This window comes from Suricata suricatta, chromosome 3, assembly GCF_006229205.1.
Source record: "Suricata suricatta isolate VVHF042 chromosome 3, meerkat_22Aug2017_6uvM2_HiC, whole genome shotgun sequence".
NCBI classification, from domain to species: domain Eukaryota; kingdom Metazoa; phylum Chordata; class Mammalia; order Carnivora; family Herpestidae; genus Suricata; species Suricata suricatta.
Window position 1 is genome coordinate 170556605 of NC_043702.1, and position 26392 is coordinate 170582996.

The 26392-nt window shown below is 43.1% G+C and overlaps 1 protein-coding gene across 2 annotated transcripts; it reads right to left on the bottom strand.

Moving 5' to 3' along the window:
- Positions 1 to 1146: 1146 nt before the first annotated feature.
- SLAMF7 (SLAM family member 7) lies at positions 1147 to 20446 on the bottom strand. Of its 2 annotated transcripts, XM_029935797.1 has the most exons (8): positions 20341 to 20446; positions 8731 to 9063; positions 7229 to 7501; positions 6903 to 7019; positions 5891 to 6000; positions 4257 to 4319; positions 4082 to 4144; positions 1147 to 2704 (listed from the first exon to the last, which is right to left on the bottom strand). In XM_029935797.1, the coding sequence occupies exons 1-8, from the start codon at positions 20390 to 20392 to the stop codon at positions 2633 to 2635; spliced, it is 1083 nt and encodes a 360-aa protein (XP_029791657.1). In that variant the 5' UTR covers positions 20393 to 20446; the 3' UTR covers positions 1147 to 2632. The 2 variants fall into 2 exon arrangements, with proteins under 2 accessions (XP_029791657.1, XP_029791658.1); XM_029935798.1 differs by lacking the exon at positions 6903 to 7019.
- Between the last annotated feature and the right edge of the window lie 5946 nt (positions 20447 to 26392).

Below are 26392 nucleotides of genomic sequence, written 5' to 3' on the forward strand. Positions count from 1 at the left end.
GTCTTATCTAAGTTGACTTGTAGGATGTCAACCATTTTTTCCCCTGTATCATTCCTTTCCCAAGCATCATGAGCCATATATGAATCTTGTACTACATACCATACACTTAACACTAGTTTCATATAATCCCACACTGCAAGCCCTATAATGGTTTCAGAAATAAGAAAACAGAAGTATGAAATAAGAAATAAGAAAATAGTCTTTGGCAAAGGTTACTAAGCTAGTAAGGGATTTTGACCCCAGACTGCTTGTCTCCAAAGCTATGCCCTTTCCTCCATGCTATACTTGGGAAGAGGAGGGTCCACTCCTCTCTAGCTTTTTTTTTTTTAATTAATGTTTATTTCTTTATGTGTGTCCGAGAGAGAGAGAGAGACAGATACAGAGACAGAGTGTTAGTGAGTGAGGGGACAGAGAGAGAGGGAGACACAGAATCTGAAACAGGCTCCAGGCTCTGAGCTGGCAGCACAGAGTCCAACGCGGGGCTCGAATCTACAAACTGTGAGATCATGACCTGAGCTGAAGTCAGGCACTTAACTGACAGCCATCCAGGCGCTCCCAACCCCCTCTAGCTTTGAGCCCCCATATTCCTCATCCTCTGTGGTGGATGATGGGTCTTGGAGTGGGCACTGATTTTTTTCTAGCTTTGGTTGCATATTGAAGTTTCTCTTTGCCTCAATTTGAACATTTGTAAAGTGGACACAAGTATCCAGACCAGCTTGCCCCATGGAAGTCATGTGAAGACCTACAGGACAAAACTACTTTACATGAAAGCAACTGGCCCCTTCCAAGAGATTGTGGAATGTGGATGGGGGTGGGAGAGTGGTGTCTTAGAAACCCCTACTCTCCTAGCTAATTATGCCCTGTTTCCATTCCCAAGTCTCTTGAGAAGAGTCTACACTGCTTGTGAGTCACTGTGCTCCCCCAACCCATGGGCTGCTTTCTTTTGAATAAAAGACGTCAAACAAAACTGTTTTAGTTTTGTCACTTGACAGTTCATGCCCCTCAGAATTGGGACATCGGATCCCTACCCACCATTTTCATTCAAGATGTGTCCATAAATATACAAAAACAACTGTCCTCCTCCCCATGTTTTTCATTTTATTAAAAAGGTAAACTCTGTGAGGGGCAGGGATTATGTCTATTTTATTTGCCAGATTGACCTGGCAGAGATTCTCAATAAATATTAGTTGAATTAATTATGCAACTTTAAATATTTATACATGATCACCTCTAGTTCCGCATCTTTTATAATAGATTCAAAATGTGTCTTCAGGTTCAGTTTCTCCATTGAGATGGGCTTTTGTATAGTACTAAGGCCCAACCTTCTCACTCACAGCAGAGTGTAAATGAAGCTGAGGCAGTAGTCCTTGCCCTCAGTCCAGGCACACTTTAGAATTTCCATCCAACCAAACCCAGTCTTCTGCCTGGCTTCTCAGTCCTTATGTACTTTAACCCCCAGGTCCTGTGGATCCACACTTGACGCTCTGGTTACTGGGAATTTGTGGTCAGATCTGCTGCTAATGCCCACGGAAGTCATTCATGAGGAGCCAATTTCATAAGGGCAGAGAGCACACCTGACCCAAATCAGTGTAAGTTCAGCACAGTGCCAGGAACATAGTTAATGAGTTGGTTAATGAATCCATTTCTGGCTACTACATCTGCTTCTTCTGGAAATGCCTGCCGTTCCTATCTTCTTGCCCTTTTGGCTGGCAGACTCTAGGTCTACTCCTGACCTCCAAGCCCTAAAATGGGAGCTGTCATTCTTATGATGGACACTGCATTTGCATTTCAGTGGAGATACTTCTAAGCCCCTTGCTTGGAGTTGGCTGATAAACTCACCATCACATTTCCAGGAAGGATGGTTACATATTCATGGTTTGAAGAGATTTTTCAGGAGTGGATGGAATTAGGAACTCAAATCTGAAGGATCTCAAATCTGAAGATAGTCACTCTGGCAGGAAGTCAGTGATTCATTCTTCCTTGATATTTCTGGTCAAGTTAGTGATTTTTTTTTCTTTTTACTATTTTCTTTTATTTTTTAATGGTGAAAAAATTTATATTTGGATTTAGCCAGCTGGACTCAGTTTAGATGATCCCAATTTTGTTGGCAACATCCAAAGCATCATAGTCAGGAGTCAGCCGACCATATGCTTTCTTTTCTCCATTAGGCCTGACCAGAGTGTTGGCCTTGGCCATGCCAATGTCATAGAGCTTCTTCACAGCCTGTTTGATCTGGTGTTTGTTGGCCTCAACATCTGTGTTTGTCTTCTATTTTCTTCTTTTTCATGGCTGACTCGATAGTCAGAGGAAACTTGATGATGGCATAGTGGTCAAGCTTGTTTCTCTTGGGGGGTGCTCTTTCAAGGATACTTGGGCTGCCTTTGGAGTCTTGGGCCATCAGAATGTAGGTGACATGTGGATCTTCTTCTTCTTCTTCTTCTCCTCGTCCTCGTCCTCCTCCTCCTCCTCCTCCTTCTTCTTCTTGTTCTTCTTCTTTATGACCCTGGGAGCCTTTCAGCACTGCTTTCTTGGCCTTCAAAGCCTTTGCTTTGGCTTCAGCTTTGGGAGGGGCAGGGGCTTCCTTTTTCACCTTCAGTGCCATCTTCATGAGGCAGAGGTGATGCACTGCTGTTTAGTTGATAATTTCATGTGTAAATAATGTCGGTGTGTCTGGTGATGTGGGCGCAGAGTGGGGCTTCTCCATCTGTTAGGCAGATATAAAGATCAGAGCGCTGGAGGGTGGGAGGACTCTGGATCCCACCAGAAGACTCCCACCATCCCAGACACCCTTCCTTGTTAAGGTCACCCAACTCAAATCTCCTGCTGTAACGGCTAGGAGTTTACCCAAGGGACACAGGGGTGCTGATGCATAGGGACACATGTACCCCAGTGTTCACAGCAGCACTTTCAACAACAGCCAAATCACAGAAACAGCTTAAATGTCCATCAACTGATGAATGGGTCAAGAAGATGTGGTTTATATATACAGTGGAAATATTACATGGCAATGAGAAAGAATGAAATCTGGCCATTTGTAGCAATGTGGATGGAACTCAAGGGTATTACAATAAGTGAAATAAGTCAGGCAGAGAAAGACAGATACCATATGTTTTCACTCATATGCGGAACAGGAGAAACTAAACAGGACCATGGGGGAGGGGAAGGGGAAGAATAGTTAAGGAGAGGGAGGCAAACTATGGAGACTCTTAAATACTGAGAGCAAACTGAGGGGTGATGGGGGTGGCGGGAGAGAGGAAAATGGGTGATGGGAATGGAGGAGGGCACTTGTTGGGATGAGCACTGGGTGTTATATGGAAACCAACTTGACAATAAACTATAATAAAAAAACAAAAAACAAAAAAAACAAACTAAAAACCCTCCTGCTATAGAGAAACAATTACTTAAGTTCCAGCCACATTTATCTTGTTGAATGCTTAATGAACTGAACTTTACTTCCAATAATCCTATTGCTTTCCAAAGTAAAGTGCTAAGTAAGTAAAGTGCTAAACAAAGTGCTTTGCTCATCTTCATCTTTTCTGATCTGGTTGGGAGAGGATTCAGGACGGCATCACTGCTTCTGCCAAGTGTGATTGGTGGAGGAGTAAGCTTTAAAGCTTACCACATTAGTAATTTGACTGGGGAGAGGGTGCAAACACCATGTAACATAGCTAGACCAAAGAAAAGCAGCAGAGATTTCTCCTGTCTCCAGCTTACTGGTGGCTCAGCAGCAAGCTGTCATTGCCTCCCCAGCTCTCTGAGGCATAACCCAAACCACGGACCTTTCTCAATCCAAATCCTCAGGATCCTGTTGATTTTTCCTAGCATTCTTCCCTAGAGCCCCTCTCCCTCCTTCTTTGCTTCATGTTACCCCATTCAATTCCTAAGACACAATTCTCATTTATTCTGTATATTCTTGTGTAACCTTCAGCTGGTTAGGAACAAGAGAATGAGAACATCCTGGGGAACCTTTTAATACCAGAGAATATAAGACAAGACCCAAGACCAAGGCATTTTTAGCTAAGCTTGAACCAGGAAAAAGGATGAGACAAGTAAGGTGAATCTCAGCTCTAAAGCTTCTTACCATTTGAGGTATTTGCACTGAGGAATAAAGTGTTTTTTCTGCATTTTCCTCTGAAATAGTTTCCTATTTAAAAAAAAAAAAAAGAAATCATAAGGCCCAAGACATTTTTAGCTAAGCTTGAACCAGGAAAAAGGATGAGACAAGCAAGGTGAATCTCAGCTTTAAAGCTTCTTACCTTTTGCGGTATTTGCACTGAGAAATAAAGTGTTTTTTCTGGATCTTCCTCTGGAATAGTTTTCTAAGAATAAAAAGAAATCATAGGGTCAGCTAGTCAAGGCCAAAGAGACATCCAGAATCTAGAGAAGGAAAAGCAGAGATGGGAGGAGGGGCAAGAAGGAAGAGAGTTTTTGGATCAGGAATGGGGAAAAAAAGATCTTGTTGGCGAGTGCTATTATAATTATTAATAACTTATTTTCAAGAAACAATTGCCTGAATTTTAAACCGTGTTTTGTTTAAATAAATTTAATAATGTATAAGATCTAGAAGTCCCGTGAACTATGAGCAGCCTAAGGTGATTGAAGTATAACCAGAAGTAATATTGCTGAAGTTGCAAGTAAATTTTTCCATTAGCTGAAGGGACCTTGGAGCAAATATGTGAGGATCACTGATCACAGCTCTCCTTCCAAGCTGTGAAAAAGCATCCTGAGACTGTGAAGGGTCTTCCTGAACATCCAAGACTGCCCTGTGGCCTCCTGGGAGTGTCTCGAGTAGGGAAGATGGAGGATAGTGATCAAGCAATCAAGTTTGACATAAGCCAGGCTGTGGGGAACACAGAGAAGTCTCCCCTGTGAGGAAGAAAGGAGCTCTTCGGACATGAACAGCTGCAAAGAGGAAGCATAACTCCTCTCATAAAAGTTGTAGGTAAGCATGGGAAGAGGCAACTTGATCAGGAGACAGTGAGAACTGCACTAACGCTGGGATTCTGAGGCTCCAAAGTGGTTTTTCTTAAAGTTTACTTATTTATTTTGAGCGAGTGCAAGCAGGAGAGGGGCAGAGATAGAGGGAGAGAGAGAATCCCAAGCAGGCTCTGCGCTGTCAGTGCAGAACCCATCATGGTGCTCGAACTCACAAACCATGAGGTCATGACCTAAGTCGAAACCAGGAGTTAGATGCTTAACTGAATGGACCACCCAAGTGCCCCAAAGTGTTTTTATTTCTTCACTAAATGAGCCAACATGCAAAAGTGTTCTATGGCCTCTAAGGAGCTAGCCCAGATGCAGCTACAGTGATTATTTCTTGAGCCTTTTGAAGTTGTCTGCCTAGGTCAGGCCTCCAAATTGTCTTATTATTTGGGTGTCTTTAAGCTTCTTAGTTTTCGAAGAGTTTCCTTTGAATTCAGCATGTGTTTGTTCACTTCCGCTTGGTGACCCACCCTTAGAAAGCCTTGAGTGTGGGCCCAGAGCAACCATGGGCCCCTGAGACTTGTGATGGAAAGGCATCTCTATGACCAGTGTTCTGACATTATAACTTAAACAACAGGCCAGAGTGGCACTTCTCTATCTGCTGTTTTTTGCAAAAGAAATTGAGCCTGTTGAGGGGCCCTTGTGAACTGTGGAGAGAAGGGAGGATTCATGGATTCCAAGATGGACATTACTGGCTGGGTTGGAACCAGGGAATCCAGAACGAAAGGCCACCAAATCCTGCACAAGACAGAATTCATAAGGCCTTGGGGAGACACAGGCATGTGGGGTTTCAAGGGCTATACATCCTCATATCCATGTTGCCCAAATCCATGCAGACATCTCAACTAAAGCAAGGAGAACTTTAAAGAATAAGATCAAGCTCCAGGAAAGATGGAAAAGGACTCACATTAACGCAAGTAATCATGTCGTAAACTGAGGTCTCTCCAGATGTGGAGTAGTAGTTAGGAATTTCCTGATGAGTGTCCATTCCCTTCCTCTCTTCAATGGACTCTGAAACTGAGGTGGGAAAGAATTAGAGCTGACCTTCCTTCCACTCTCCACCCCCACCAGCTCACACCCTGGAAGACCCAGTTAAAGTGGCTGCCATGCGGAGTCCTTACAACTGAAGGGTGTTTCAAGACATGGCCTCCCAGTGCTACCCCCAGGGAAGTCCCACAGTGAACTGGTTACTTTACCACTTCATTTCTCAAGTTTTGGACCAAGTCATCCAAAAGGGGAAGCAAAGCAACTCAGAAATGTTTTCAGAGTTCTTTCAAGAAGGAAGAACAATCTTAACACTTGCAATTTATACACAACTGATGCTTAGGTCCCTCCCCAACACCCCACATGAACAGTATCAGTGGAAATCTGAGAAAACAAATCAGCAGGGTTTAGGGATGGAGAGCCTGGGGCATGGCATGAAGAGAGTCAGAGACAAGCATCTCCAGGAGGAATGGATCTAGACTGAGGTGTGGAGTAAAGAGAGGTCTCTGGATTTGGTCCAATGAGGTGGGTCAGAACTGGTTTGGGGGCTTTGACAGGGATGGGGATTGGAAGGGCTGACTAGAGAGTGCTGCTTTATGGGACTTCAGAGTTGGACGCTGTCACTTCCCAGGTCAGCAGTGTGGGACTTGTGTCAACAGGAGAGCCACACTGGTAAGTCCCTTTGGGGGAAGAGGAGGGGTGGCACTGGAGAGAACCCTGGGAGGACTTCGGTCTTAGGAGAGTAGTTAAGGACTCCAGAATGAAGGAGTGAAGGTTGATTGTGCTCTCCTTGAGGACACAGAGTATGACCTCTTCATTTCTGTATCCTCAGTGCCTAGTATCAAGCCTGGCACACATCTCAACATGTGTTTGTTGAATAAATGAGGGAGCAAATGCATGAATGAGGCTGAAGGCAAAAATAACGTATGCTCTACCTTTCCTTTTTTCTCTCCACTTAATCAAAATAGCTGGCATCAGTGCAAAGGCAAAGATCAGCAGCGACACCCCCAGGAAGGCCAGGATCGTGGAGGATTCTGAGTCAGCAGCAGCACCTTTAATGATAGAATAGGTGGAGGCACAGGGAAGGAAGAAGAGTCAGCTAGGGAAAATGACCCAACTTTTGGAGAACTGCCACCTTCCTCCCAGTCTGGTAACTTTTTGGGGGTCTTCAGTTTTCATGGGCCGTTCCCATGGGGACCAGGAACTGAAAAAGATATAGGTCCTGAGACCAGGGGCTCCTGGAGAGAGGAGAGAGAGTCACCTTCACAAAGCTTCCAGGCAAAGACAGGGTTTGAAGAGTTGCTGCTGATGGGGTTCCTGACCACACAGATGAAGCTCATGTCCCTCTCTCCCAGCCGCCAAGATACGGGGAGGATGGAGCCATTATGGGATTCGTTGGATGCCTGCCCCAGGGATTCCCAGCTGTAGGTCACTTCCTCTCCTCCCTGGTCCACGAAGCATGTCAAATTGGTCACACAGGTGCCATTCTTATTGTTCAGCAGACCCATGGTAACTTTCGGTTTTGATAGGTGCTCTGCAAAAGAGAAATGGACAACCAAGGATGGAAACAATGCCATTTCTGAATTATTCTTGTAAATCTTGGACTAAATCTCTGGGGTGCTACAGAATGGAGAGGGAGCAGCAGTTCAGAGCAGAATTCTTATTCTTATCTGAGAAAGAGAGCTCTTTGGGTCGGCTTTCCCACAGCTACCTAAAAGCAACAATATCAATGGAAATAATAATAATATAACAAGAAAGCATCCACCATTTTCAAAGCACAGCTGTATGGCCAGTCTTGTGCTAGATGCATTTTAGATGTGAGCTAATTTTATCTTTTTTAGAGGCTCCTTATTGTTCTGTCCTCAGGCTTCCTTGAAGAGACTTTCACTTTACTCTCCAGGACAGAATAGTATGGGAATAATATCTTTTGTCCCTCTCTCCCTATGCTCACTGTTCTCCTTTAGAGAATGAGCAATTTTTTCATTGATGAGATGGTGAGAGTCTGACATCCGTCATCTACATTTCTCTACCATATTTCTCTACTTTGAGTTGTTAAGATTTCTGTTTAGCTTCCCCAGCTAGTCTGACCACCTAATGTGTGCCCCCTTGTTCTCCTCAATTTTGTCTATATGGAGGACACACCTGGATCAAGGCACATGGCCTACATCTTAAGGGCAAACCTGGTACTGCAGCTCAGTGAGCAAGACAGCTATTATTACCACTGGTTGAGTAATTGTTTTATAAGTTCATCTTCCCTGAATGATCTAGAGTTGAGGGAAAATATTTCTCCTATCTAGCTTCATTAGAAAAAATAAAGCCGATATTTTTATCTTCCTTCTGATTCTTGTGTCAGTTTCTCAAAGGGTCAGAATTGGTAAAAGAGAAGGTGTAATTGATGTTTATTCACAAAAATGTTTCTAAGATAGGTATCACTGTCTTCCCCATTACAAATATAGAAACTAAGTTTCATAGAGCTTAAGTAACCCGGGGAAGGCTATGCAGTTAGAAGTTAGAGAAGCCAGCGTTTGACTTGTGTCCCACAGCATTTGCTGTGTCCCATTGTCTACACTGCACTGCCTCTTACAGAATCTCTGAACAGGAAGGGGTCTTAGAGGTCAACTACATTTACTCCATCCATACAAGAGTTCTCTCTTCCACATTCTTGCTAAGGGTTTATCCAGCCTTTGGTTGAACAGTTCCAATATCAGAGAGTTTACAACTCTATGAAGCCAGTCATCCACCTTTGGAACTGATTCTGCTCACCATAGACACGCAGCCTGTACACCTGGTTGAGGGGCTCTTTGAGGGAAGAGCTGTATATCACCATACGGTAGTCACCGGAGTCATTCTTATTCAGTTTGCTGAGTTCCAGGGAGTAGCTTCCTTGTGGGAACTTCACCCTTTCCTTGTTATGACTGTGAGTCACTATGACATTAGCTTGTCTGTTTGGTGTTTTTGGCTCTATGGTGACGAGGGGGGTTGTGTTGAATGTCCAGAAAATACTGTCAATTTGAATTTCTGGGAGCTTCAGAGGGAAAGTCACAGACCCACCAAGGTCGCCAACCAGTTCCTTTGGGGCTTCAGAGGTTGCTTGCCCTGCAGAGACAGAGAACCGTAAAATAAACCCATGTCCCTGCCCTTGTCACCAATTATTCACCTGCCTTGGGTCCTGAGAAATCCTCTAGAACAACGCAGCCAGCCCCTGGGAAGCCCTTTGGAACCTCACTCACACGAAGGCATTGAGGTCAGAACTTGCCCAAATGCAGTGCCTGCAGGTGAACCTACCCCTTCCCAGAGCCCTCAGGCTAGAAAGACCAAGCTCTGAGGTAGATCATAAAGCCCAGCTCCATCCTTGACAAATTCCTGTTGGGAGACAAGTGGGGAGTTTACTGTCCCCTTGGAGCCCCCGGACTGCTCCCTGGAGAGCTGGTTTTGCTGCAGATGCAGAAGCAACAGCTTGCCTGACGTGGGGGCAGTGGTTCTCAAGCACGGAGCAGGGCACTGGGAAGGGAGCTCTAAGTTCCTAAGGATAAAAGTATCTGGGAAGCGTGGGGGTGTTTCATCTTCTGCTTTAGGAGAGATTAGAGTGCATTCAAGACCATCCCTGAGTGAGGTTCTTATTCACTTGAATTTCAGTGTCCTTCCTTGAGTGGAAAGGCAAGGGGTCAGTTACTGGATACTCTGCAGTATGCCCAGGCTGACTTGTGATGCTTACCCCCAACAGTTAGGGGTTGTAGCAAGGCTTCCCTCCCCCAAGAAAGTTTTGTTTCACCAGGACCTTTGTCCACCTCAGAAAGTAAGACTTGCAAACAATCATCACCGGTTATGTGGCTCCAGGTGCAAAACAGTTAAAAATGGCTCCAGAGAGACAGAAAGAGAGAATGTGAGCAGAGGAGGGTCAGAGAGAGAGGGAGATACAGAATCTGAAGCAGGCTCCAGGCTCTGAGCTAGCTGTCAGCACAGAGCCCGATGTGGGGCTCAAACCCACGAACTGTGAGATCATGACCTGAACTGAAGCTGGACGTGCAGCCGACTGAGCCACTCAGGCGCCCCTATTACAATATTATTGACTGTATTTCCTGTTTTGTACTTTTCATCTCTGTGACTTATTTATCTTATAGTTCAAAGTTTGTACCTCTTAATCCTCTTCACCTATTTCATTCATCCCCTCAACCTTTCTAGCAACTACCAGTTTGTTTTCTATATTTATCAGTTTGTTTCTGTATTTTTGTTTGTTTTTGATTCCACATATCAGTGAAATCATATGATATTTGCCTTTCTCTGTTTGATGTCTGTTACTTAGCATAAAACCCCTTGGGTCCATCCATGTGGTTGCAAATGGCAAGATCTCATTCCTTTTCATGGCTTAGTAATATTCCTTCATGTATATATATCACATCTTCTTTATCTATTCATCTATTGATAGACACTTGGGTTGCTTCCATATCTTGGCTATTATAAATAATGCTGCAATAAACCCAGGGGTGTATATATCTTTTTGAATTAGTGTCTTCATTTTCTTTGGGTAAATATCCAGTGGTGGAATTATTGGAGCATATGATATTTCTACTTTTAATTTTTTGAGAACTCTCCATAATGTTTTCCACAGCGGGTGCGCCATTTACATTTCCACCAACAATGTGCTAGGATTGCCTTTGCTCCATATCCTTGCCAACACTTGTTATTTCTTGTCTTTTTATATTAGTCGTGGGAGGCGATATGTCATTGTGGCTGATTTGCATTTCCCTGATAATTAGTGATGTTGAGTATCTGTGCATGTGTTTGTTGGTCATCTCTATGTCTTTGGAAAAATGTCTATTCAGGTTCTCTGCTAATTTTTAATTGTATTTAGCATTCAGTGTTACCATAGTATTTTCTATTACCGTGGCACTGATGTAATTCAACTCTCTTCTAGTAAAAGACAAATTCCTATACTGGTCTATCCAGATATCGAAAATTGCTTCACCATTTTTTCCATAGTCTCTGTTAAAACTCAACTACCCTGGCAGAGTTCCCAATATAGTTGCTATGTATTAGGATTGAATCTGTGTCCAACCTTTACTGTAAAGATTATGCCTAATACCTAAAGTGACTCTGAAAACTTGGAATTTGGGTCCCTTTACACAGGGATCGGCAACCTATAATCTATGGGCCAAATGTGGCCTGCTTCCTGTTTTGGTAAATAAAGTTTAAATTGGACACGGCCATATTCTTTGGTTTACATATTGTCTCTTGCTGATTTTCCATTACAAAGGCTGAGTTGAGTAGTTGCAATAGAGATTGTATCATCTGAAAAGCCTAAAATATTGACTATCTGACTCTTTACAGAAACTCCTAATTTGATGAGAAAACCAAAATTAAAAAAAAAAAATCTAAGTAACTTGTCCAAAGGCACAAAGCTAGTAGGTGATGATTTGAGGATTTAACCCAGTGTCATCCCATTGGTTTAGTTTAAAGGTCCGGGGGATTTGTGCCAGCTCCTGGGAGGGCTCAGATGTCAACTCTGAAGATTTGGGGCTCACAGAATCCTGGTTTTCCCTTCATGTCCTTGGTGAGCTTTCCTTGAGCCCAAGCTGATCTGCTGCTGCCTCAGAGTAGGGGAATCTGATGTTACTAAATGTTGGCCTAGTCCCTTTATTAGAGTTTTCGGATCTTAACCAACTTTGTTTATGTTATTTTGTTTTGTTTTGTTTTGTTTTTTCTCAACTTATGTCCAAAAGTACTGGCTTCTTCTTCTGGGTAAATGCCTTTTTAGGGGTTGATTCCTGTTTTGAAACATTTATGCCCCCTGGTCTCCATAATTTATCAGGTAGTGGTTATATATTTTGAATCCATCAAGTCTTTATTAAATCATCGTGTTAAATAGTCTGATCTTTCAAAGAACTGGTCCCCTGCATCCTAGGACTGAAGTAGGATATTTTTCAGTGGCTGAACCATCTCAACAGGTGTCTGAACAGCCCCAGTACATGCTACAGACAAAGTCTGTTTCAGTTTCCATTTTTGATTGATCAACTGATGTTTGTGTCCTTTTACTTCAACAATAAGATGAGGGGCACCTGGGTGGCTCAGTCGGTTAGGCCTCCGACTTCGGCTCAGGTCAGATCTCACATTCGTGGGTTCGAGCCCTGTGTTGGGCTCTGTGCTGTGACAGCTAGCTCAGAGCCTGGAGCCTGGAGTCTGCTTCCGGTTCTGTGTCTCCTTCTCTCTCTGCCCCCTCCCCCTCTCATGCTCTGTCTCTCTCTGTATCAAAAATAGATAAAACATTTTTTAAAAGTTAAAAAAAACCATAAGGTGATATTTTGCAGTCAAATGAAGGTTGGGTATCACCTGGCTCCAAATTGGTACAATTTCGGATTGAGGGCACATTTAAGTAATGTCATTTTCACATGAAGTCTGGGAGGTTTGTGGCAGTTGGGGAGGCCGCATAAACGAAGGGTGTGGCTTTAGTGCCTGTGTGCACACATTTAAGCTACACGCAATTATTCTTCTCACTTCTTCACACATATGCTTCTATGTTTTCAGGTTGAATGTCAAGAGATGCAAGTGATATAAAAAGCTGCCTCCAAATTCATTGCTCCTCGTTAGGATAAAACTGGAAGATGCATGAAGCAAACTGCCAACAGGAGCCTGGAGGGAGGCTACTGTTCTACCTTAGTTGTGTCTTCAGGATGAACAGACAGGTCACGAAAGAAGGAAGTAGCTCCATCCATTCCCCAAATGTGAGATCAGAGGATAGGGGCCAGGCTGGCGAGCCCTAACCAGTTTTATTTCCTCTTCTGTGGAAAGACTTTCCCAGCTCAGTTTTACAGAGTTGGTGGGGAAAAGGGATCCAGAAACAAGAGACCTCTCTCTTCAGTTTTTTAAGACTGAACCAAAGCTTCCCCTTCTGTGATTGGCTTTTCCATTTGCCCTGACCTTTTCGAATTTTACCATGCCTGTGTAGATATGCTTTCCTATGCAGTCACTCCTTCCTCTGGTAGGAATTTATTTAGTTGCATATTTGTGCCAGAAGTTCCATACTTGGGTCTAGGAGCTGAGGATATACCTGGGGGGCAACACCGTCCTGACCCTTGTACTCATGGAGCTAGGAGATAGTCATTAAACAAGTGGCTGTATGGGTTATAAGAGGAGACGTAGCAGGCATGTGGGGAACCTACAGTAGGAAGAGTGATCATGATCTGTAAGATTGGAAGACTCTAGAGAGTGAGTGGATACTAACACCTACCAAAAAGGTATAGGAGGATTGGACCCCAGGAAACTCATCTCCCCTCCCACCTGGATCGGTGTAGTGACTGTCCTAACTTGCTTCTTCTGCCTTCACTTTGCCCTTTCCTCATTTCGTAGCCCCTGAATGGGTTAGGTAAGCCTGACAGGCACTTAGCTCAGGTGGTAGCCTTTCTCTGCCATGGTAAATAGCTCAACAGTATCACATGACCTGGGCTCACTTATCAGGGATGTCCAGAGCTTTTGTTCCAAGGGCAGGATGACCATATGATACTGTGAGAAGACACGAAGCCAGGGATCAGCCTCCGCTTACCGCCACCAGACAAGAGGTCAGGCCTCCTCCCTCATATGACTCCCAGTTTACTTTGTACCTCACATTTTTGTTTGTGCTATATCCTGCTGGAGTCCGCTCCAGCAGGTCCAGGGTCCCTGAAGGATGGATGGTGTCAGCGAGAGATGGGTGAGAGGGCCACGAGATTCTTTCTCATCACAGGCAGGTATCCCTGCACTGACTGAGACTCAGCTTTATTTGTGGTTGAGTCAATGGGGAACAGCACAGAAGTAGCATTTGCCTTAGACAATGATTTCTGATGACAAATTTCTTTGGTATGTAAAAATTTCCCAGAACATAGATTGGTAGAAGACTCATGCATAACCTTTATCAACAGTGATTGGTGTAGGCGATTTAGATGATTATCATATGGGGAATGAAGGGATCCTTAGCATTCAAATATAAGACAATGTTTTTAACATAGCAAAGGCAAAAGTTAGTTCTTTGTGAGCAGGGGTCAGTACCTGTCTGCTTAAGAGGAAGTATAAGAAAAACAGGATTCTCAGGAAATGCAAGGTTTGCTCCCATAATCACAAAAGAAGTTCCTATAATAACTTCCTTCACAAGGTGCAATCAGCATATTAGGGCCCAATAAGAGGACAAGTCATTTCCTACTTGACACATCCCCAAAAACAAGGGAAATGAAAACAAAACTGAACTCTTGGGACTTCATCAAGATAAAAAGCTTCTGCAAGGCAAAGGAAACAATCAAGAAAACTAATAGGCAACTGACAGAATGGGAAAAGATAGTTGCAAATGACATATCGGATAAAGGGCTAATATCGAAAATATACAAGGAACTCACCAAACTTCACACCCACAAAACAAATAACCCAGTGAAGAAATGGGCAGAAGACATGAACAGACACTTCTCCAAAGAGGACATCCAGATGGCCTACAGGCACATGAAACGATGCTCAGCATCACTCATCATCAGGGAAACACAAATCAAAACCACACTGAGATACCACCTCACCTCGGTCAGAGTGGCTAAAATGAACAAATCAAGAGACTATAGATGCTGGTAAGGATGTGGAGAAACAGGCACCCTCCTACACTGCCGGTGGAAATGTAAACGGGTGCAGCTGCTCTGGGAAACAGTGTGGAGGTTCCTCAAAAAACTACCCATAGAACTCCCTTATGACCCAGCAATAGCACTGCTAGGGATTTACCCAAGGGATACAGAAATGCTGATGCATAGGAGCACATGTACCCCAACGTTCATAGCAGCAATGTCAACAATAGCCAAAACACGGAAAGAGCCTAAATGTCCATCACTTGATGAGTGGATCAAGAAGATGTGGTTTATGTATACAATGGAGTACTACATGGCCATGAGAAAGAATGAAATCTGGCCATTTATAGGAAAGTGGATGGACCTCGAGGGTGTCATGCTAAGCGAAATAAGTCAGGCGGAGAAGGACAGATACCATATGTTTGCACTCATAGGTCTAACAGGAGAATAGGAGAAACCTAATGGAGGACCAGGGAGAGAGGAAGAGGGAAACAGAGTTGGGGAGAGAGAGGGACACAAAACCTGAGAGACTATTTAATACTGAAAACCAACTGAGGGTTGAAGGGGAAAGGGGAGGGGGGAAAAGAGGTGGTGGTGATGGAGGAGGGCACTTGTGGGGAAGAGCACTGGGTGTTGTATGGAAACCAATTTGACAATAAAATATTTTTTAAAAAATAAAATAAAATAAAAATAAAATTAAAAAAAAGAAGAATAAAAGGACAAGTCACTCCCGGTATCAATCAACAAGGTGCCTGGGGAGCCGGTGCTCAAGCAAAAACAACAGAGGGGGGGTAGATATCGGTCATCATCTGACGGCAGGAGGCCATGCAAACCTGCTTTAACCTCACGAGGAGCATTTTCAGCTAGTGAGTTCAGAGTGGCTGCCAACATTATCCTTCTCTCTGCCCATCCGAATACTATTCAAGACCACAAAGCTTAGTTCAAAACCCTTCCCTGAGCAAGTCCCCACCTCTTTCTCACATCCATCTCTGAAATTCCACCAGAAGTGTCACTGAATTTCCTACTTTAAATTCCCCAGAAGGAGTTATTCCCCTCGGTGGTGATTGTAGACTAATAACTGCTCTCCTGGCATTAGTTCTGGGTCACCTGGTGGGGAGGCCTGGGGACGGCCTCTCCCACCGGGCAACATGGAACAGTGTAAAAGAGGCGGTGCTCTGGCCTAACTGGAAGTCAGGAGACCTGGGCTCATTCCGGTTCGTCTGTAATAAGCAATAAACACTAGGTATCACTCCTTAGCCCTTCAACTGGTTTAGTGGGCATTGGGTTTTTATTCTCAAAGCAACTCCATGAGATAGAGGTTAACAAAACTTCACCTTATGGATGAGGACGCTCAAGGTTCCAACGGAAAGTGTTAGATGTGGGACTGGAAGCTAGCAAGTCCTTCTGCCTCAGAGGCTTGTGGTCTCCACTCGACCCCCTTGCCTCTCACCACTTTGAGTTCCAATGTTTTCAACTCTCATAGAGAAAAATAACCTTTGTTTGCCAGGATTTGGGGTCGAGGAAGGGAGGGTATGGATTTGAAAGCATTTTGAGAATTACAGAGTGGTCTGCCACCCAGCGGGAGTCGGGAGGGAAGGGCAAGGAGCCGTGTTTATGACACAAGCCTTGAGGAGGCTTCTTATTTTTAATTCTCATTTCCCTAAGAATGGTAGAAGTGAGACGCAGACACTTCCCAAAACTTTGGATGGCTTCTCAGCAGGATGAGCTTTTCACAAGGTCTGGAACCTAATCTCTGTAGACCATGCACTGGCTAATTCACTGCAAAATGGCATGCCCAGTCATCACGCGTGGTGGTATCTGCAGCCAACGGTCCCTGCCCACCTGCCTTTGCGGGGGGGGGGGGCGGGCTGGAGCAGGAGACCCTCTGTCTTCTGTCCTGGCCAAGCCTCAGATGTTTTGACATAAGGAGAGGCCCTACAGTACTGTTCACAACAGGAAGGGACAACAGCTCCGCCCTTTGTCACTTACCTTTTGTTGGGGTTATCACCTCCTCCCCCTTAACCTGTTTCCCCCCAGAAGACTTAAGACGAGTGGAAAGGGGGAGGGGGGCTGGGTGGTTCAGCTGGTTAACCGTCCATTATAATGTACCAGCACATCCTCTTCATGGAAACCAGAGCATCTCAGAGCTGGGAGAGATCTTAGAACTGTTTAGTCCTATCCCACTCCACAGACGAGGAGACTGATGCTTCAAGCGTCACGGTGACATGCTCTCAGTCAGTGGAGCCAGGCCTCCTAAGGCTGGGCTTCCCAAGATACGCCCCTGCCCACTTTGAGGCCGGTGACAGGGCCTCGGAGTGTTTCTGGAGCTCTTACAGAAAGTAGAGGGGTTGAGAGAGGGGGAGGGTGCTGGGAAGGAGGCTGGGGAAGTCCTCTTCCAATAGGGGGGCTTCGACTCTGTGCAGTAACTCACATGTCTGATTCTGCGTAAGATTGTGTTTCATAAAAGCAAACTGTTGCTCAAGAAAGAAAAAACCAATTTTGGAAACTACTGTTCCATAGCCAACTTCCCCTTAACCAATGTACCACAGAAAGAGAATTTTAGATCAGCACCATGTGTTATGTGTGTGGAACAGAGGTTTTCAACCCTCCCAATATGTCACACACCTTTGCTAAGACCCTAACCATAACCCACCACATTTTACTTGCATTCCTTACTGCTCTGCCCTTGGTCATCTACACTCCTTACCCCGTCTCGTCCCTTCTGGTCCTTTTCAGCAACTCAATACCTGCTCACCCACTTTTTATGTTTTCTTTTCTTTTTCCTTTCTTTCTCTCTCTCTCTCTCTCTTTTTGGAGAGGGGTGGTGGAGGGGCAGAGGGAGAAAAAGAGAATCTTAATCAGGTTCCATATTCAGGGCCAAGCCTGATGCAGGGCTTGGTCTCATGATGGTGAGATCATGACCTGAGCTGAAATCAAGAGTTGGATGCTTAACTGCCTGAACCACCAGGTGCCCCACGTTTTCCTTTTTTAAAATTGTCTTCTTGGTGTGCCTGGGTGGCTCAGTTGGTTAAGCGTCTGACTGGCTTAGGTCATGATCTTGAAGTCTGTGAGTATGAATCCTGTGTTGGGTTCTGTGCTGACAGCTTAGAGCCTGGAGCCTGCTTCAGATTCTGTGTCTTCCTCTCTCTCTGCCCTTCCCTTGCTCACACTCTGTCCATCTCTCTCACTGTCTCTCAAAAATAAATAAACATTAAAAAAATTGTCTCCTCAACAACACTGTATCACTTAATCCTCACAAAATCTGTGAGGGAGATGCAGAACATTGTGCCCATTTTCCAGATGAGAATACTGAGGGTACAAAAGCTACTCCTCGGCTCCTTTGAACTTGGCCAGGGTGGTTCCTTCTGGTACATCCACATCCTGGAGTGGCCTGCACTTCTTGGGCATTTTCAGTGCCTGCCTTGGCCTCAGGTAGCTGGAGAGGTGAAGAATCTCAACAGGTCTCCTTGGCAAGATTCAGCTCAAATACACAATTACTGAGTACTTCTCCAGTGGCCAGTACAGTGTCAGGCCGTTAGGTGTGATGAAAAGAACACTAGCTTTGGAAACTCAGTCTTTCCTCTACTTCCTCTACTTTTTAACACCTGTATGATCTTGCCCAAGATCCTTGACCTCTCAGGCCTCAGTTTGCTCATCTAAGAACAGAGAACAATAATGTCTATCACATAGACTCACGGGGACATGGTATGAAAAATGCCTTGGATGTAGTAGGAGCTTAGTAAATGTGATTATTGCTATACTTGTTTGGCATTTGATATCTCATGTAAAACATCCCAATAATTCTGCAGATCAGCCCATGTACTTGTGTACAGAGGCTGAGTACCTTACTCACAGCAATACTTCAAGGTCAAACCCAGGGATCTTTGTCCAAGGCAGCACCTCTTCCACTGCCCTGCCCATTAGAGGCTCTAGGACAATCTTGGGCTCCTTTCAACCACAGGAGGCGTGGCACTCAGGCTGTCCGCAGCCTCCTGGAGCAGGGGTGCGCCTGTCTGCCCCGCTTGCCCACAGCTTGGGTTTCAGGTGGTCACCTGGGTTTTGAAAATCCCTGCTGTTCCCCACACCCCCACCACTTCACATTTTTCAAGTTCCACTTCTGATTACTGTTTCTATTCAGGGAGTGGTTTTTAAAGCTAAAGCCTATTCTAGGACCACCTGCTTAGAACCAGGAGGTTCCTAAAAACGTGCAAAAGTCTAATGAACTCAAGGAGGGTGAGAGTCCACTGCTGCTGGACACTTAGTGAGGCCGGGAAAGGGCTGGGGGCACTGACGGACTGTGTGGCCTTGGGCAGGTCACTCCAGGCAGTCCTGGGGTGCCCACAAATGTACCAGCTATGCCAAGTCCTCAGAGAGAGACCTCATGGGGGGGGGGTCCCTGTGAGTTTGATGACCAGAAAGATATTCCTAACTTACAGGGCCCCAGGTCCTTTCTGAGAGCTCTGAGGATAGTAAAATCTTCCAAGAGTGTTGGAGCCGGTTCTGAACTCACTAGGTTGAGAACACTCCTTGTGAGGTTAAGGCAGGTTTGCATGGCCTCCTGCCATCAGATGATGACCGATATCCACCCTCACTCAATTATTTTTGCTTGAGCACCGACCCCCCAAGGCACCTTGCTGATTGATACCGGGAGTGACTTGTCCGCTTATTCTGGCCCTAAAAATATGCTGACTGCACCTTGTGAAGGAACTTATTGTAGAAACTTCTTCTTTTGTGTTTATGGGAGCAAATATTGCATTTCCTGAGAATCCTGTTTTTCTTCCCCTTAAGAAAACAGGCTATTGATCCCTGCTCACAAGAACTAACCTTTGCCTTCGCTATGCTAGAAGTATTATCCTGTATTTGAATGCTGAAGATCCCTTTCTTCCCCATATGATCAGCATCTAAATCACCTATACCAATCACTACTGATAAAGGTTATGCATGAGTCTTCTACCAATCTATGTTCTGGAAAATTTTTACATACCAAAGAAATTTGTCATCAGAAATCATTGTCTAAGGCAAATGCCACCTCTGTGTTGTGCTCATACATTTTAATGATAAATAAAGCTGCCTCTCAGTCAGTGCAGAGATGCTAGCCTGGAGAGCAGAAAGAATCTCGTGGCTCTCTCTCCCCTCCCCCTTTCTGCAACATCGTCCATCCTCCAGGGACCCTGGATCCGCTGGAGCTGGACACTGGCAAAAGAGTAGAATCCTTGTGACAGGAAAAGAAACATTTTCAGTCCTCATGATATTAAATATAAAGTACCTACAGTAGGAGTCGGTTTTCCAGGTAGACATGGATTGAATTGTTCAGGTTAAGAGAGAAAATTCAAATCTTTCCTGCCATTAATATCCTTGTTAGGCACAACCATTTAAAATATCTTTCTAAATATTTTGAAAATCTATTATTAAATATGGACTTATAAGTATTTAAAGTATGTATTTATGAATCAATAAATATACACCAGCATGATCTCATTTTGATTTTAAAGTTGTCCTCCAAGGGAAGGAAAGCTGAAGCCCCAAGGAGACAGCAGGCTTTATTTAATCCATGGCAGAATCTGGGCTAGAACCCAGCCCTTCCTTCCCTCGGACGGTCAGAAGGGGAGTCTGCCCTCAGAGTAATTTTTTTGCCTCTCCCTCTAGCTTCTGCCTGTCCTCTGATTTAGAGATCACAAGATGTAAAATACAATGTTAGATGAGGTAACAGAGCTTCCCGGCCAGAGTCCCAGCGTGGCCCCCAAAGCCTAGAGCCATGCAGGGCAGGAGAGGCGGTCAGGAAAACAGGAGGGTCTGGACTCACCTGGGGGCTGGCAGAGAAGGAGGAGGATGAAGGATGCTCGAAGAACAAGCATGTTGTTGACCGGATGTCAGTTACTAAGATGGTTCCACCTCCTTAGCACAGTATTTATATCATCAGGCAGCTGAGGTTTTCATGGGAGGGATTCTGAAAGTGACGTGGTCACGAGCTGTCTATTGTTATGTGTGGGTGTCCCATGAAAGGGGTTGAAAGTGAACTGTCCCAAAGATGGTGCAGCCCCATTTTGCAGATAAGACTGAGCCCACAGAGGCTAGGAATTGATCAAAGCCACACGGTCAGTCTTTCTGCTGTATTATATGATCTCTCAGAGATTCAGAACAGAGGAACTGGAAGGAAACAGAAGGCTAGAGAGAGAAAAAAGGGTGGCATAGAGAATAATAACAATATTTACTGAGCTTTTCTAAATCCCAGGAATATACATTCTTTTTTTTTTAATACCTGTGAGATACTACCATAATTCTTATTTTCTAGATGAGAAAATGAAGGCTTAGACTATATTACAACAAAATTAAAAAGTTATTTTAATTCAAAGGAACCATTATGAAAGGCAAAAAGGCAAGCCATATAGTGTGAAAAGATATTTTTAATACTTTGATTCCACAAGAGTCTTACATCCATAATCCATAAGGAAGTCTTACCTATCAGTAAGAATTAGGCAGACAACCCAAATGGACAAGTGGCTGAAATAGATACTTCATTAAAATTTTTTTAAAGTTTACTTATTTATTTTGAGAGAGAGAGAGAGAGAGAGACCATGCAAGTGGGGGAAGGGCAGAGAGAGGAGACAACGATTCCCAAGCAGGCTGGGTGCTGCCAGTGCAGAGCCCGATGGGGGGCTCACTCCCACATACTGTGAGATTATGACCAGAGCTGAACCCAAGGGTCAGATGCGTAACAGTGGTAAATGTGCCTCACTAGTAATCACAGATCTTCAAAATACAAAAAGCAATACAATTTCTCTGGGATAAAAGCCCAGGAGTATGATTGCTGGGTCATACGGTAAATGTGTATTTAATTTCTTAAGGAACTGCCAAACTATCTTCTGGAATTGTAACATTTTACATTCCCACTAGTGCTTTGTGACAGATCTAATTCTTCTGTGTCCTCATCAGCATTTGGTATTGTTACTATATTTTATCTTGGTTGTTTTAATAGATGTGTAGTGATATCTTACTGTGGTTTTAACATGCATTTCCCTAAAAGCTTATGATGGTGAACATCTTTTCACATGCTTATTAGCATCTATTATATCCTCATGAAATATCTGTTCATGTCTTTTGTCTGTTTAATAATAAGATTATTTCCTTTCCTTTCCTTTTTACTGGTGAGTTTTGAGAGTTCTTTATGTATTCTTTTTTTTTAATGTTTTTTATTTATTTTTGAGAGACAGAGAGAGACCGCGCGAGCAGGGGAGGGTCAGAGCGAGAGGGAGACACAGAATCGGAAACAGGCTCCAGGCTCTGAGCTGTCAGCACAGAGACTGATGCGGGACTCGAACCTACAAACTGTGAGATCATGACCTGAGCCAAAGTTGGACATTCAACCGACTGAGCCACCCAGGCGCCACTCTTTATGAATTCTTGATACAGTCCTTTGTTAGATAAGTTGTTTGCAAATATTTTCTCCCAGTCTGTAACTTGTGTTTTCATCTTCTTAAGTCTTTTTAATAGGGTCTTTTGTAGAGAAAATTTTAAATTTTGGTGAAGTCTAATTTACCAATTTTTTTTCTTTTGTGGATCACGCTTTTGGTGTCATTCTAAATGCATTTTACCTAGTTTCAGGTTTCACAGGTTTTCTCCTATGTTTCTTTTTCCTAAAGATTTTTATGATTTTATATTTAATATTTAAATCTCTGATCCATTTTGAGTTGATTTTTGTATAAAGTGGGAAGTTTAGGTTGAGGTTCATTTTTTTGCCTAAAGATGTTCAATTATTCCAGCACCATTTGTGGAAAAGATAATCCTTTATATATTTAAATGATTTTGCAATTTATGAAAAAATCATTTGGCTATATTGGCATTGGTATATTTTGGGTTATCTGTTCTGTTCTACTCATCCACATAATGTGATTATTGTTTTATTAGATTAAGTCTTCCATTTTATACTTTCTTTGTTTCTTCCTCTTTGGTCTCTTCTGTTTTACTTTCTTGGTCATTCTGTGGGTCACCTGAATTCTTTTTTTTAAATTTCAGTTCATTCTTTTTTTTTTTTTTGAAAGAGAAAGAACATGAGCAGGGGAGGGTCAGAGAGAGAGGGAGACAGAGGATCTGAAGCGGGCTCCATGCTGTCAGCCCAGAGCCCAATGTAGAGCTCAACCTCACAAATCATGAGGTCATGACCTGAGTCAAAGTCAGACATTTACCCAACTGAGTCACCCAGGTGCCCCTTGAATATTTTTTATGATTTCATTTTGATTTATCTATAGTATATCTTGAACAGACTTTTAAATGGCCGCTTTATACATTTTATTATACATACATAAGTTATGGTCTACTAGTATTGACATTTTACCAGTTCAACTGAAGTGTAAAACCTTACTTGTATTAGATTCTTTTCCTATCCTTTCCCTAATAACTTATCTTAAATATATCCTTTATATACATTGAGGACCATGTAATGTTATAGTTTTTGCTTCAATTATCAAATATAATTAGAAAACTCAAGAGGAGAAAGGTAGTCTATAATATTTATCCTTGTACTTAAAAATATTTATTTATTTATTTTGAGAGTGGTAGGGGCAGAGAGAGAGAGAGAGAGAGAGACAGAAAGAGAGAGAACCTACAAACCATGAGATGGTGGCCTGAGCTGAAACCAAGAGTTGGACTCTTGACTGAGCCACCCAGGTGCCACCTCTCCAGCTTTCAGAATTATCTTGTGGTTGCATTTTATATATAATGTCCAGTATTTTTATCTGTATTTAGTGGGAAAAATAAAGAGAAATGTGTCTACCTCATCTTTTTTGGAGTGAGGAACAGGATATTATGTTCTTACATTCCTTCTCTCTTCTGACTCCAATGAAATAATGGTGAAATCTTTAAAAAGGACTTTTTTAAATTGGTGAAATAAATTCAACATAGTTAACTTTTCTTATCTGACCTGAAAAACACAGTAATGATAGATGAAACATTTTCAAATCTATTAAAATCAATAGCCTTGCTGAAAACTAAGATGACAATTTCTGTGAGTAGGAAACAGTATAAAAATCCACAATGCATGAGAAGGGAGTGTATATACATCTAAAAGGAAAATTGATACCAAAAGAAAGGAAAAGAAAATTATAGACCTGTGTCACTGATGAACATAGTTGCAAAGATCCTAAATGAAGCATTAACATATCAAATCCAGTGGTGTGTTAAAAATATGTCATGATTGAATATCCCTTATTCCAGGAGTGTGAGAATGGGCTGATATTATAAACATTTATCAGTGTAATCCATCACATTGATGAGAGGCAGCATAATATATGATTATCGCAGAAGATATAATAAAATATTTGGTAAAAGTTAATATTTACCCATAATTTAAAAATTTGTGAAAAACTATAGCAAACATCATATGTAAGGGCTGAACCTTTAGAAACATTACTATCAAAATCAAGAATAAGATAAGAATTGCTCCAGTTACTGCTACTATTATTAATGAATGAACTAGGGTCTTAGCCTGAGCAATGAGACAAGAAAAATAAATAAGATGTATGTGGTTTAAAAAAGGAGAGAAAAATTATCACTATTTTCTGATCGTATCACTGCTGACATAGGAAATCCAAAAGAAAAAGAAGACAGGGGTGCCTGGGTGACTCACTCGGTTGAGTGTCTGACTTCTGCTGAGGTCATGATCTCATGGTTTGTGGGTTCAAGCCCCACGTCAGGAGTGCTGACAGCTCAGAGCCTGGATGGAACCTGTTTCAGATTCTGTATCTCCCTCTTTTTCTGCCCCTCCCCTGCTCACGCTTTCTCTGTCAGTCTCTCTTTCAAAAATAAATAAACATTAAAAAAATTAAAAAAGAATATGCAGACAAATTATGAGAATGAATAAGAGAATAAACAAGGAGTCCAGCAGACAACCATAATTTTACACAGATAATTTTTCTGACTTGGCTTACAGGTTGACACTTGTTTACAGATCTTGACCTAGTTTGGTTAAGAGATAGAAAGGCATTTTATCCAGTGTTACACAGAATTTTATTAGCAGAATCAGAATAGAACTCAAATGTTTTGACTTCAATCCAGTGATTTTTCCATTTTAAGGCATCACCCATTTGTAAATCATATTACTACAAATGTGGAAATTTCAGGAACAGCAGCTTTGAAATACTGTGATTTCACATGCTGACATTCTTGGCCAACAAAATAAAGCTGGAGAGGCAGTGTTTCGCTGAAACCTATCCAGCCCTGGTATTGAAGCAGATGCCTCATCCTCATTGAATTTCACTTTAGTGATGCCTGCCATGGCTTTCCTAGAGATGACCAACCCAAAGTTTATGGGAAGGAAAAAAAAGAAACTACTTTGATATGAGAAGTGGCAGAATGACATCAGTGAAAAATCCTGGGGCACCCCATCAAGGCACAGGTGGAGAGAGAAACTAAAAAAATTTTCACCCTATGCCGAAACAGAAAATAGTTGCTTTTGTAACATAAAACATACCAGCATCATGTGTTATTTAATCATCTTCTCATTTTAAATTGGCCCATGAGACTCCATTCTTTCTTGGTTGTCTCCTACCCAAGCCTTCTCACTCTCCTTTGCCTAATGATGCAAAATTGTCCCATCTATACATATTGAAAAGTCTTAGGGTTTAGTCCTTACTCATTTCTTTATTTCTACAAAATCCTTAGTCAAATTATTCAGTCTCTTGGTTTGAAATACCCAGTTTTGTTTTCACTTTTGACCTCTTCCCCGAATTCCAGGCTTGTATGTCCCTCACAGGATCTCCATGTGAATGTATAAGAGGCATCTCAAACTCCCCAGGTACCACATCAACTCTAACTTCCCTACCTTTTACCTCCTCCTTCACTTGTCTTCTTCATTTCAGTAAATGATAGCTCTAGTCATTAAGTTTTTCATGCCAGAAAATTATAATGATCTTGACTCTACTTTCTCATATCTCATATCCACTCATCAGCAAATTCTATTGTCTCTACCTTGGACTATGCTCAGAACCTGACTGCTTCTTATCAGCCTTACCAACTGTCACCACTGCCATCACTTGCTTACACTATTGTGAAGGCTACTTAACTAATATCCTTGCTTCTACCTTAGATCCCTATAACCTATTCTTTACAGGTCACTAGAGTGATACTTTTTTTTTGACAGAGAGAGAGACAGAGAGAGAGAGAGAGTGAGCTCATGTGGGAGGGGCAGGGGGTAGTAAGAGAGAGAGAGAGAGAGAGAGTAAGAATCTTAAGCAGGCTCCATGCCCAATGCAGAACTCAACTCAGGGCTTGACCTCACAACTTGATTTCACGACTGTGAGATCATGACCTGTGCTGAAATCAAGAGGCAAATGCTTAAGTGACTGAGCCACCCAAGTGCCCCTAGAGTGAAAACAAACCCCTTTAAATTAATGTTTATTTATTTTTGAGGGAAAGAGAGACAGAGTGTGAGTGAGGAGGGGCAGAGAGAGAGGGAGAACCAGAATCTGAAGCAGGTTCCAGGCTCTGAGCTGTCAGCACAGAGCCCGACGCAGGGCTCGAACTCATGAACTGTGAGATCATGACCTGAGCTGAAGTCAGACGCTCAACCGACTGAGCCCCCCAGGTGCCCCTAGAGTGAAACTTTTAACATGTACACCAAATCATGTTATTTCTCTGCTTGCCAGTTGTTTACCGTTATCACTTAGGATGAAATGCAAAGGGCCTCCGACCCTGTATGATGGCTCTTAGCTACCTTGCTGTCATCTCCTGGCTCTTTCCCCTTAGCCTATTCCACACCTGTCATACTAACCACTCCACTGTTCCTAAATGCCCCAAGCACACCCCAAGGCCTTTGCACTAGCGGGAAGCTTTTCCCTCAGATTTCCATATGGCTTTCTCTT

Coding starts and splice junctions, on each gene's coding strand:
- SLAMF7 (XM_029935797.1), bottom strand. CDS start 20,392: ATGCTTGTTCTTCGAGCATCCTTCATCCTCCTCCTTCTCTGCCAGCCC. Junction 7,020..7,228: donor TGCCTGGAAGCTTTGTGAAG/GTGACTCTCTCT, acceptor CTATCATTAAAG/GTGCTGCTGCTGACTCAGAA. Junction 2,705..4,081: donor CAGTGCAAATACCTCAAATG/GTAAGAAGCTTT, acceptor TCTGCCTAACAG/ATGGAGAAGCCCCACTCTGC.